The following is a 13,465-nucleotide window of genomic DNA, read 5'->3' on the forward strand; positions in this document are numbered from 1 at the left end:
GACAGGCTAATTAAAGTCCTACCCCGAGACCCTTGAGACCAGATTCACCACCCCCCCACCACACACACACATACACAAGTGTGCGTGTTCTCTAGCCGAAGAGGAACACTCAATTAGCACAAGGGAAGCAAAGACCTTAAAGCTTTTAAAATCAACAGAACAAAACCAGCGCACTAAACACACACACACACCCTGGGGCTTTACGGCGGAGAGTTTTGATTCGACAGTATGCGTGTCGTCTCTCACGCCTCATCCCAGACTACGCAAATTAGACGTGCGAGGTGCGCATGTGTGTGTAGAGGGAGACAGATTTTGACAGGGACATCTGGGGGATATTAGCCTCCCATTAGCACGCAACTGGCCACGCGAACATACGCACACACCATAATGCATATTCCAGCAAACCGCAGGGTAAAACCAAGATAAACATGTATAGCGCATGTTAGTTATGCTAGTGACGTGTCACTCAATTCTTTTGTGGTACACAGAAGAAACAGTCATATTTAGCATTAGGATTTTAACAACATGAGGGAATAAAAAATGTTTGGGTGCACTATTCCTTGAAGAGGAAGCTCAAGTTCCTAGCTCAAGTTTTATACACTCATCTGGAGACCCCTGCATCCGGTTTCACTCTAATGCGGCCTCCTTTGAATGCGAGAATGTGTCACGTAAACATCACGTCAACAGCTGAAACCCAAAACTGCTCAATAAGACCAGAACAATTAGTCAACCAGCTCATGACGCAACCCACCAAACCCGTCCATTTTATAAAACGCGCCGTTTTGAACTTCTCTAACACACACACACCCGACTGAGGGATTGAGGGAGATAAAGAGTCTCGTCTCTCGTCTTGCTGCTCTCTAATCCTCCTGACAGAACGCCAGCACAATATCCAGCAGCCAAGATACTGACGGGCAGCTACACACACACACACACACACACACACACGTTGCTATTTGCACATTTGTGGAATCTCATGGCTCATTACTCTGCGGCATGCACTTTCTCGCCGATGCTTTTATACCAACAAGGAAGCGAGCGTCTAAGCGTGTGCGTGCGAGAGCGTGTGTGCCTGTCAATCAACAAGAATCATTATTGCGATCCCGAAGCCGCAGACACATGGCGACGCGCTCCGCTTTCCTCTAATCTGCCTTTCCCCGCTGTTTTTCACTCCTCGCTCTCATCTTTCACCTCAGCGCTCCGTATCACCTCTTCATCTCTTTCTGCTATCTTTTGCTCCTTCGTTCCACCCTTTCCCTGTCCTTTTTAACAGGCTTTCGCTCCCTCTCTCGCTGTCTGTCCCTTTTGTTCTCACTGATCTGCACGCCACTCGTGTCTCTCGACTCGATTCCCCCCTTCTGGGTCTTTCTTTGCCCTGCATAACTAAACGAGACGCTCTTTGCTTAGATTTACAGACCTGCCCTTCGTAGGTGACGTTTGTGATTTTTCAATTGTATTTTTGAACAGTTTGGGTGCAAGAGCTAGACAGATGAATTCGGAAACCTTCAGATAAAACGGGATAACAGATGACAAAACCAATTTACACCAAGGCTCTCTCACCGTCTGAAGTCCAAGGTCCAGCTGACACAAACGTCCTCTAAAGATCCTCTTTACCTTTTGCATTTCACCCAGAATGCACCGCTCTCCACAGAATTTATAATTTAATAAATGCCAAATACTGGCATAAAAAAGCGAGGACGTACCCGTGTCGGATTCTGTATTTTCCAGCTGCTCCTTAGTCCATCCTCTTTCCGGCTCTCTTTTCCTTTTCACTGCCTTCTCTTCCGATCCGTTTGTCTTGACCTTTCGATCCGCGGCAGGGGCGCCGGGGGTGACTCTCTGGACCTCTGGGGGGCAGGCGTCGACCTTTTCCCTCCTGCTGCTTTGCAACGGTGGAAGAGAGGCTTTGGATGTGGGAGGGAAACCCGGGTTGGGAGTTCCGAATTGAGGCCTGTCATGGTTAATCTGTCCCTGTCTATCCCACAGATCCTGGAGATTATGAAGGTGGCGGGGTTTACTCAGACGAAGACCTGTCAGCTCGATACACACCTTCAGATTCTTGACTTCCTGCTCGGAGGGCTGCGGCCACGCGTCTGCAAAGGGAGATAAGGTTATGCCTTGCATCCGTCTTGAGATATCCGATCACAAGTGGTCAGTCGGGACAGATGCCATGTAGTATTAACATGCCTTTCAAAAGTGTCTCCGGTGACCAATTGTGCTCGGATTTCATTAAATGGAAGGTCTGAATTCTATGTTAAATGAATAGTTCACCCATTTCTCCTAATGTTATTTCAAACATGCAGAAGACAAAATAAGATCTTTTGAGAAAATTGCTAACCAAACAACATTTACCCCCATTGACTTCCATTGTATGGACACAAAACCACTAAGACATTTCTCAAAATATCTTCTGAAGTCTTCTACGGATCAAAGAGTCATATAAAGGTTGTGAACAGCATGAGAACGAATAAAGTCAGAGTCAAAATGTATTTTGTCATGTCTTATGCAAATGTATTATTCAGAAGGTATGTATTTGTATGAGGGTGTCTGTCTCAGTTTAAGTGTGGCACACTCAGATCAGTATTTACCGTTATGAGCATTGTTCTCTCCAAGAAAACAAACAACCAAGAGTTTCATAGCTTTTAAACTAATGCAGTGCAACAGACACCCTTACACAGACGCAAACATTTTGCTGGCAAACGCAGTCATTTGGAATACGTTTAGATGATGTGAGATTATACAAAGGCGGTTTTGATCCAAAAACGCCCTTTAGGCGGAGAGCAAAGAGAAAGAAGGCCAGAGAACGCCCGGCAGTTGTGTTTATTTAGACCATGTGACGGCAATAAACACAAATCAAGAAGAACCAAAAAGGCCAGCGAATGGATCAAAGCCGGAGAGAGAGGGAAGAGGAATAAAATGAGGCATGCTAGGCAGCAGGAAAGATGAGAAAACAGTTGTTGAACGCTAGAATGCATCTAATGTAAACGCCTTTCTTATTAAGGTCAGACAAACCAAAAACTAGCCTAATTGTAAAAGGCCTCTTCTTCATTCGGGCATTATCCCAACTAATAATTTTTCATCATGAAAAGGAATGGAATTAAACGGTGAAAAAAACAGGACATACATCGTGACGAGGTGAAGTGAAAGACAGCTTAATTGTCTACCTGAAATCAGTCTAGCCCTCTTTGCAGCGGTACAGTTATCGTCCTCTTCTCTCGACCGTCTCTCTCCCTCCTCTGCGGCGTGCATGCAATCAGGGTGGCCTTGGCTCGGCTCCAAGCCCAGTGCACGTTTCCTGCTCGTCGCCGTGCCAACAGACCCCTCCTCCTCGCCCTTCACATCCCTCGCTCTCTTCTCCTCCGCTCGACGGGACTGTGAGACGTCGGTCGGCGGGCCGCACCGCTGGAGCACGGGAACTCTGTTGTTTGCACACGTCGGTGTCACACCTGCAGAGACACAAATACGTGTTAGTCAAACACTTTACGTCACGGCTTTGTGGAGAAAGGCCCTTTCAACAGCACAGAATGCAAGTTCAAAGGAGAACTAGAGGCCGGTAGAAAACAAGGCCACTGGAGCACAGGGAGAGTGCGACAGAAAGACAGGAAAGAGCTTGAGAAAAACAAACCCCTACCCTGGACACTTGCGTATTTGTGCTAACTGCACCACGCCCTTCCTACACAGAGAGCCAGACGGCAAACAGGAACGGCTTGCTCGCTCTCTCCGTGAGCTTAAATTAGGCTGAAACATTCGTGCCAAGATCGCAAGCGGCAACAGAGTCTCCGCTAACCGCCCCCTCCTCTTTCTCTCGTTCTGTGTGTGGCAGTGAAAAGCGCTCCTTGAGAATGTCTCCCGGCAGACTTGAGCAGGAGCGCAGATCAAAGATAGGCCCTGGGAGCTTGCCCGCTACTCACACAGACATAACACAAGCACTCTCACCATATATAACGCCACGCAAGCACACAAAAACAGGCTACTTCTAAAGCTGCCACAAAAATCATTGTCACACATACTCTAAATGTCCGATTACTATCGTCTTTACAAAAATGCATGTAAAGCTTTAATTAACACGCTGTGGATGCCAAACAGAACTACCCTCATACTGGCTAGGGCAAGAATGCGGTCCGCCCTGCCCCGGCTCGGGCTAACGCTGACACGCACAAAAACCATGTGACTAACACCACATGCATCCCATAATTGATGGCAACGTCTGCAGCATAGCAACTCTGGGCTAAAGCGGATTTCCATGGTAACATTGTTCGGGTCGTCGCAGCAGAGCGAGAGGGATATATTGAAGGACAGCAAAAATAACATTGAGCGATAAAAAAATAGACAACGTTAAATTATCAAAGCTTAAATCAATTACATGAATTATATTGACTTTTGACAGCGATGGGATCAGACAGCCATGATGAACTTCCACAGTTCCAGGCCCTTGCCAAATCTTCCCTGGAAGTTTCTTTTAACCACCCCCCCCCCCACTTAATTTGCCCTCTGAGCATCGTAGAAACTGCCGATCTACTCTGTTTACGTAATCCAGAGAGCTGTTAACTGTCCGTGTGGCTGACACACATGCAATCGCACACACATTTTGACCCACATGCACAGGAAACGCTTTGCCTCTGCGAAAGCCGCCAGGGAAAGCAAGGCCACATAGCAGCAAAGTGTTGATTTGGAAATCTGATGGCAATAGGCCATTAGCAGAGCTCAAGTGGAAAAAACATGAGTCAAAACGGCCAAGAAAGAGAGAGAGATGGAGAGAAAGAAGCAGAGAGTGTGCTTATTTATGTACGTGACGCCTGCTTGAGGGTGGCGGTGACGGAAGCCATGTTTACCACGCTGTTTCCGTGGTTTAGCGCTGTTGCATTGAGTGCCGCAGCGCAGGGACCGTCCCTAGTGACATGGAGAGGAAGCGTGCTGGGGGTTGAAGAGAGAATGGTATGCATGTGGAGGATTACAGGAGGTAGGACACAAGAAAATAGCATGCTATGGAGATTAAAGTTAGATGGCACACAACGCAGATGCTGCAAAAAAAAGTAAAGGAGTTCAGGAGTAGAAGACAAGCACGTGTGTGTGTGTGTGTATGGATGTGCCCGCATCTTACCGTTGTGTTGCTCTGTGAGATCGGAGAGGACTGAAAGGGCTGCGGAGGGCCTGGAGCTCGGCTGGCTCAGTTCCCAGTCTCCCTCTCCGTACTGGCTCTCTGCCAACTCCCTTTCTCGCTCCCGATCTCTCTCCGGTCCGGGCGCCGCAGACGACACGCACCCCTCCTTTTCCTTCAGCTCCAGCTCTGAGAAACGGATCATCGCACGCTACAGGCACAAAGACACACACACACATAGCACAATCGTGAAACCAGACCCAGTGTTACTAGCACCAGCTGTAAAACTTGTCTCTTGTGCGCTAGGTTACAACACAGAGGAAAAAATGCATAAAACTGGCACAAAATAAATCTGTAGCGAAAGTTGAACAGGAGCTTAAGCGCATCATATGCAGAGTATATGCAGCAGGCGCATACCAAAAACAAACACTAACTGAGATATGTGAAGTCAAGGGATTTCCTAAAATTTGACCATGCAATTTTCAGTGCCCCTGAAAAGGGATGAAAGTAAAAAAAAGGGACACAGACTTCACAACTGCCTGTGGGAGCAAAACCAAGAGTTACTCATTTTAACGGTTTAGGAATTTAAAAATAAAATGAACTGACCTCCCAGAACGCAGCTGGTTGACTTAAATTACTGTCCTCTTGTGATAATCCTTCCATCTATCAATCAGAATGGGGCTCAATATCTTTTTCATTGATTTGAATTGAAATGTTCACAAATTTAACACAAACATCAACATCAACCCTATTACGGAACTACACATTATAAAGCATTACAAGCAAGAGACGAATTCTTATTTATAAAAACATGGTGAAATTCAAGACATTTCAAAATTATAAATTTTTGAAGCTGTTGTGTAAATGGACAAAACTTTATTGTGGGATATGTGAAAATATGAAGACAAAACTAGGCTTATATAAAGGGTCTTTTCGAAATCATGTGGGGAATCTGAAATGGGGTGATTGTCCTCCGTCAGCCTCTCCGTCTCTGTCCTCGCACACTGTGTGTGTGCACTAATGACTGTGCCATCCGGCGAGCTCTATGCTGCTGGTAAGTTTTAATCTTCCCCATCAGGAGAATTTCACTTAAGCCGGGAGGACTGCCACCACTCACATGGCTTTTGGGGGAGTGTTTGAGTGTGTGTGTGCGTCAAGAGAGAAACAGAGCACAAGAAGCAGCTTGTAGAAGAGGGTGTGTGGTTATGTTTGAGTATGACCCGCACATTTTTTTCCTGACACAAACACACACACACACCAGTCTCCAGGGCTCACCGGGAGGTTAACAGTTGCCTGCAGCATTACGTGCTAGCTAGGCCACGGCATGCACACGCACACACAAACACTCACCATCTGAGCTTCCGCACGACTGGGCAGAGCGGCCACAGACGGCAAGCTGTGTTAACCCTTTCAGCTGCTAACTGAACCACACGCTCAAGGGTGTGTTCTTACACAAACACACATTCTCTCACGCTAACTGTGACACTAGAGCCTGCTTGACAGATTCACAGTAGGGAGTAAGAAAGGATAGAAAAAGAGAGAGAGGGAGGGTGGGTGGGTTATAGAGAGTCGTAATTAGCGAGGCTTTCATGACGACCGAGCAAAGTAGGATGCAAGTGCTCGCCTAAAGCCGGAAATGAAAAAGCGGATTGCAGGGAACTGTGTCAAATGCAATGACAGTAACTGGTCTGTGAAGATTCTACAATAGCACAGGAAGTGTGAGGTGTTTAAATTATAGACCTCTAACTTCTACTTAAGGTTCCTGTATGAGTCTTAAGCAATGTTGTGTGAAAAACAATGATGTGTGAAATGGTCCAAAATTGCACAATCTTTACTATTCATTCTTACAAATGTACAAGGAGTGTGCAACTCACCTGCAGTGCTCGCTGTTCCCGGCTCAGTTTGCTCGTGTCCGCATACAGCTCGGTTGTGACGCATTTGAAGCGGTCGCCAACATAGCCTGATGAGTTGGCTATTCTCTTGGCCAGGCTGGATCTCTTGTTTTTAGACAATCCATGTCCTTCTTCCTCATCATCATGGGACTCGTCGTCTGCCCTATCCTTTCCCAGCTCCACATATTGTCGATTAGCATGGTACCGATCAACTTTAAATTCTGCTCCATCAGCCCGAGCCCGTTCGCCTGATGTTCTGGCACATCGTAAAGTCTGCTCCTCCAACATGTCTGGTAGCGGGCTATGCTCAGATGAGCTCTCCTCACCCTGACTATGCACAGGGGAGTCAGCCTGCATCTGAGGCCGAGGTGAACTGCATACCTCTGGCCGCCGCTCTGACTCAGCTGGCCTGGATATGGCGGGCTGGCCAGAACGCAAGATCTGCATGAGTTCTGGCTCCTTACCTTCACATTTACCGCCACTCTCGTTCCCCGTCCCACTGCCGACTGGCTTAGCTGGCTCTTTGCTTTTGGCATCAGTGACACTATGTTTGTCTGGCTCTGGACTGCCATCTGTGTCATCTTGGACCAGGTCAATGCAGACAATCTCCTCCTTATTCACTGTGTGATGCTTGCTTTGAGTCCTAGAGCTGTGAAATTCTTGCCTCTCGGATTTGTAACCCATTTCTGTCTCTACGATGCTCTGACGCTTATATGGAGGCTCCTCGTGGTGCCAAGGCTTTTCCAAAGGCCTGTGTCTCAGCTCAAGACGCTCAGATACTTTGTGGTCCAAGGGCAGGTGGGGAGACATTAGTGGGTGAACCATCTCTTGTGAGTCGTGGTAGGTCATATACTCTCCATGGCTTGGTGGGATTCCATAAGGGAGGCCATGTTTGTGAGGCAAACGTGCGGAATACAGACTGTTAGTGCCCAGAAGAACCGGGTGAGGGTACACTGGCCCTTTTCCAGGCATCTGCAAGTGAGGGAGAGACAGACTCTCAGGTACTGGATATGAAAGATATCTGCTAGAATATGCTAAGTTGGGAGGAAGATACGTTTCACCATGAGTCATATAGAGGTGGCTTGGTGCATGTCCATTCTCTAAATGCGACTGCTGGTGCTTGAAGCCAATTTCAGGCATTTCAGGTTTTTTGTGTGGTTTTGAGGGTTTTGTAGCTGAGGGGTGACCATGGTTATTAGTTGCAGTTTTTTCTGGTGGGGTGGGGATTGACTTTGTCCATTCACCATTCACCTTGGGGGACGGCGAGGCAGATGATGGCCGAGATGTAGTAGTTATGACAACAGGGGCAGAATTTGGGACCGAGACATTGTTTTGGTCATCAATTCTGGGACAAGAGGAACTCCTTGACTGTGGCACTAAATGCTCAAGATTCTTTTTCTTTATGATATTGGAGCCTTTGTTTTGATTAGCCTCAGAGTTGATTGTCTGGGTAGGACTTGGCACCACCCATGAAGATGACAAAGTGCTAATTATCTCAGGTCTTTCTGGAGTTTTAGAAGTGCTAACGGCAGAGGATGATGGAGAAAGAGTTTCTTTTAAAAGCTCCCTGTTTGGGGGAAGCCCGTAACGAGAGGTGGGGGAATAACCAAGTTTAGCTAAGGCCTCTAATTTTGATTGATATCCATTGGGAGGTCCTTCAAAGTCCATGATTTTTGCAGATAGGTCTAAAGGCTTATCTGCCGGGTCTTTGGTAATAGGCCTGTGTTTTTCAGGTGGTTTCTCAGAAGAGGTCTTAACAGGTGAGCTGCTGCATTTTCTTTCATTTACTGTACCTCTGGTCGAATCTTCTTTGGCTTTAGTTCTCTGGGTAGTGGGCCGGAGTGGGGAAATGTTGGTAATGTAGGTAGGGTGAGCAACTGATGGAGAGGATGAGGAAGATGAAGAAGGACTCCTGTAAAGAGGCTTTTGAAACTCAATAGTGCTGTCCACAAGAGGTGGAGGGGGGGGAGCTGCAGATGGCTGAGGGGGGCGTGGTGTTGGACGGGGAGGTTGCATTGTGTCTACTGATATGGAACTGGAGTTGCTGCTAACTCCAACACTGCTACTGCAGCTTACACTACTGCTTGTACTGCTCGTGTTTTTGCTGGATGGGGTCCGGTTGGATTTGCTGTGGCTGGCACTGTTTCCACTGCTGTTGTGCTGCCTGTCACTAGATGACTGGTGGTGAGCCTGGGTCTGCTGATGTATGGTCTGTTGCCCAAATGCAGAGGGCTCGTGGTGAACACGTTGGCCCATGCTCTGCATGGATTTGTCCTGGTGGTGCATCATTGGTGACAGTGCTGTAGGAGCGACAGTGGCGGTGGGGATCCTGAGAGGAGGGGCAAGGGGTGAAGATATAGGTGAAGGAGGATAGGGAGGTATGTAGAATAAGCGATCGGCACCAGCTGCACTTCCTCCTGCACCTGCACATAGAGACTGGTATGCCAGATGCTGAGGAAGGTAAGGTGGCTGTTGTGACAAGAATGATGCTTTATACATGTTTAAAGCAGCATATTTACTGGAGTCTATGAAAGGGTACATTCCAGCTTCATGATAGGGATTCATCCAGGGAACCCGCAGATAGCTGCTACCACCATTCAGGCTTAGTTCGGGAGCTTTGTCTGCTTGTAAGACGCATCTGTCCAGCCCTAAAGCATCTGCACCAGGCACAACAAGCTGCTTCTGAATCCCCGGTGGGGAAGTCTTATAAAGTCCAACGTAACTGTTTGAGGTCTTTCTACTGTCGAGCGACATATCTGGTTTGTAGAGCAGGTCTGGAATTCTGTCACCAACAAAGCCCTTTTCTGTTGGCAGGGTCCGGATTCCTTGCGGATAAACCATTCCTCCATGAACACGGAGACTTTCCCGCATCAGGCTGGTCCGATCGATGCCGAGTGCACTGAGAGGGTTCATTCTGTAGGCTGTGCTCGCATCCACCTTAGACAAAAAGCGTACAAAGTCATGGTGGGGTGAAGGAAGGCTAAAAAAAAAAACATCAAACAAGCAGCACTAAGGCCCACACAACAAGCAGAATAAGGGCAATCTAGATTAACAACAGGTACGATCAATCCAATCTTTATCTGGAGATAAGATTCAACTTTCACTAAACACGAGTGCAGAATTAATCACTGAAATGAGAAAGTAAATAATGTGACACCCAAAAAAATTTTATACAATATTAAGTGGTCACGTTACACACATTTAATTTTCATTCACATTATTCTAAAAAAACTACAGTACTTCACAACGCATTGGACTAGTCAAGGTCACGAAAGGGAATGAGATCATTCTTAAATGTCAGCTGCAGCAAGTTTTAATGTAGGCTTTTAGAGTAATCAGGCAGACAGCAAAGATCCCGCTTTCCATCATACATACAGTAGTTGACACCTGAGAGTTAAATCATGCCAGTTCTGCCTTGTGCATTCAGAAAGAGTGCATCTGTAAATTTATATTAAGAAAGTTCATATATACATACATTACTTGGCAGCTTTTATTTTAGGAAAATACATGGTGTGTCTGTGTAAAGTGTGCACTGATCCTTACCATGCTTTGAATGAGGACTCTATTTCTCTGTTAGTTCTCAACAGATTCTCTGGTCTTCAGCATCTCTAGAAAAATCTGTGCGGGGGAGAAAAAAGGGTTTTCAACTCTTGAGAAAAATATTTGAATATTACATTTATTTTCCAGATAAAAGTGCTGTTTTCACTTTAAGATAAACAAAGACGACTTGGGGGGAAAACATCACAGAGCAGAGAAACTAGCATAATGCAAGTGGAGAAAGAGGACATGCGAAATGCCCTGGCTCTTCGTGGTTAAGCCTCAGGGCAGTTTCTCCACCTCAACATGCTTTCGTCTCAACTAACGGCCGTAGGGCCACGTGCCTTGTTATCTCAAAGCGAGGGCTCTGATAAGGAATCCCTTTGCGTTCTGTACTCGTATAAAGAAACGCAAGGGGAGGGAGTGAGGGGGGTTTCATCATTACAGAGGAAAAAGCAGCAATCAAACCCGCCTCCCCCTTCTCCTCAAATACTGCCGCCCAGCCTCACGGCTTGGCAAGACATAACAGCAGAGCGCTGTTGGGTAGGCGAGCCGCCCCTCTGTTATTGATGGCTCTACAGACCCCAGATTTCAATAACGCAGCCCCGGAGCTTATCTAGAGACGTGGCCACAGTTGCTGCCATTGAGGGAGTGATGCAGTTTGCCCTCTGTCATCAATCAAACCAGCCTACACACACAGATGTGCATGTCCATGCGTCACTTCCATAGCAACCTGTCACAAAACAGATTCAATGCATGAACAAAAGAGATTTATAAAATCAAAATTCAACACAAAGCACCAGCATTTATGCAAAACGGGAAGGGTTGCCATGACAAAAATAACGCTGGGCATGTTAAGCATATGCACATTTATAGTTCACCCAAAAGTAAAACATTGCACATTGTTTACCCTCGTGTCATTCAGAACCTGTTTATGACTTTTCATGAGGAAAACAAAAGATGATATTCTCTGTGATTTGGTGTATCTGTCTATACAATGGAAGTCGATGGGTGTTGTGAATATTGTTTGGTTATCAACATTGTTCAAAATATCTTATTTTATGTTTTTTTTAACTCTTTGAATGTCTCTTAAACGCAGCAAATAATTAATGACTAATGAATAGTGAAAACAGATTTCTAGTTTTACCCCGGACATAAAATCAGAATTGGCCGTATCTAAAACAAGCCTAAGAACTAAGCTACTTTTTCATACCATTAAGATTTTGCCCCGTTCCCGAAACGTGTGCCTCCCTTCCCCCAATCTGCCCTGATCACAAAAATGCGAATCCAAGTCCGACCCTACCGTGGGGAGCGCACCAGAAACCCTCTCGCTTCAGCCATTCAGTCACGTTCTCTGTACTCTCATTTTCCATCCCCTCTTTGAGCGACCCAGCGGGGGCGCGGACATTACGCATTTGAGGGGCGCTTCGGTAAGAAGGCTACTCACCCCCCACTGAGGAAAGAAACCTCCGCTCTCAAAGACATCAATCACAAACCAAGCGCGCCGGGCGCTTTGTCTGCCGATGCAGGTGAGACAACACGAATCCGGGGTTTTATGCGACGTTTTGACTTTGTTTCTAATTACACTGGCTTCCAAAATACCCATAAGGACAGGTCCCCCCCCCCCGGGGACGTTCACGTGGGACGCATTCTTGCGTTCACGAAAGCCAGACGTAGCGCAACTGAACGGAACAGGTATTGAAAATCAATTTCCCTCTTCAAAACGCAACGCTGTTATGGCGCAATACTGATGACGCATTCTACAAAGTCTGACGCTTAATAAAAAATAACACAGAAAACATTCATCTGTGCTTAAAACAAGCGCAGAATTGGTTTATAAGTTCAACGTTATCGAGGTACTGAAGGAAACGCGTAATGCGCACGCAGAGCAAAGGCCTACAGCTAACGCATCAAATTAAAAGAATTAAAATAAAAAAGAACGATGTGTACAGAAAAGAGTAAAACATGAATAAATTAAAATATTGTTATATAAACATAACATTTATGTTTAAACGCTAAATATGCATTTAAATAAGAAACAACGTAAAATTCTCATTCGTTCGGTGTAGAGACCCAAAGGATGGGGAAACATATTTTTAAGGTTGTACTAATTGTTTTTTTAAAGGCAAAGATGTACGTGTGACAGCGTGACAAGGAGACGCCAAGGGCACGACCAGGCGTGAAAGCCGCCGCTTCAGGTCAGTGTTGACAGAAGAACACGAGACGTAAAGCGCGCAGAGCATGAAAGAGAGCGTCAAATGTTTAGCTCCCGGGGTGTGCGGTTTTGCAGTCAGGGCTCGTGTGTGGAGAAAGAAAGGCCGCTGAGATCTCGACGTAAAAGCTCACCGTGCCCCACCACAGCCTTTTAACTGTGGCAGATCGCCAAGTGCATCGTCCGCCTCGCCGAGACTTTCTACGGCTCCTAAAGTGGCAGTAAATGTTTTATAATATCCCATAGCACAAGGAGGCAAATGATGTAGAAAACATTTGGGGTGAGATTAACACAAAAACAAACGCTCGTGCGCAAAATGACTATGCTATAATCCTATATGCTTAAATCCTTTATAATACAGCCCCAGCATAATATAAAATCAGTCGTTAAAAAACCAAACATTTTGAAAAGAAGTGCCCATTTGGTTTATATAAAAACGATTTGGATTTGAACGTGTTAATACGCGTTAAACAAAGACTACTACTTTTCATGTTAAAAAAACACATAGGTCTTCAAATTAACTGAACTATTTAGTAACATTGTATGCGATATTTTGCGGACCTTTCTAAAAGTCATGGCGTTTTCCAAAATGAATCCAATCAACGTTTCTTATTAGTCTGAAAAACGGCCTCTCCCATTATCTAAGGCGAGCTGACAGCATCGTTAAATCTAACAACCTTGAGAGAGAGCTCGATGAGCTTTTTAGCCCAACAGTCCGATACGCAT

General features: G+C 46.0%; 1 protein-coding gene across 7 annotated transcripts in view; it reads right to left on the reverse strand.

Annotated features, from left to right (window-relative positions):
• bcor (BCL6 corepressor) overlaps nucleotides 1–13,465 on the reverse strand; it is a 37,139-nt gene that overhangs the window by 18,979 nt on the left and 4,695 nt on the right. For 4 of the 7 annotated variants that reach the window (XM_079471654.1, XM_079471650.1, XM_079471652.1 and 1 more), the window contains 6 exons: nucleotides 10,534–10,608; nucleotides 6,973–9,927; nucleotides 5,705–5,761; nucleotides 5,102–5,309; nucleotides 3,165–3,446; nucleotides 1,704–2,093 (listed from right to left, as the gene is read on the reverse strand). In XM_079471654.1, the coding sequence (XP_079327780.1) occupies nucleotides 1,704–2,093; nucleotides 3,165–3,446; nucleotides 5,102–5,309; nucleotides 5,705–5,761; nucleotides 6,973–9,927; nucleotides 10,534–10,536 (3,895 nt within the window). In that variant the 5' untranslated portion in view covers nucleotides 10,537–10,608. Of the gene's footprint in view, nucleotides 1–1,703; nucleotides 2,094–3,164; nucleotides 3,447–5,101; nucleotides 5,310–5,704; nucleotides 5,762–6,972; nucleotides 9,928–10,533; nucleotides 10,609–11,110; nucleotides 11,185–13,465 lie in introns of those variants that run through there. The other 3 variants (XM_079471656.1, XM_079471655.1, XM_079471653.1) reach the window with 2 other exon arrangements.

This window comes from Barbatula barbatula (assembly GCF_947034865.1).
Source record: "Barbatula barbatula genome assembly, chromosome: 13".
Lineage (NCBI taxonomy): Eukaryota > Metazoa > Chordata > Actinopteri > Cypriniformes > Nemacheilidae > Barbatula > Barbatula barbatula.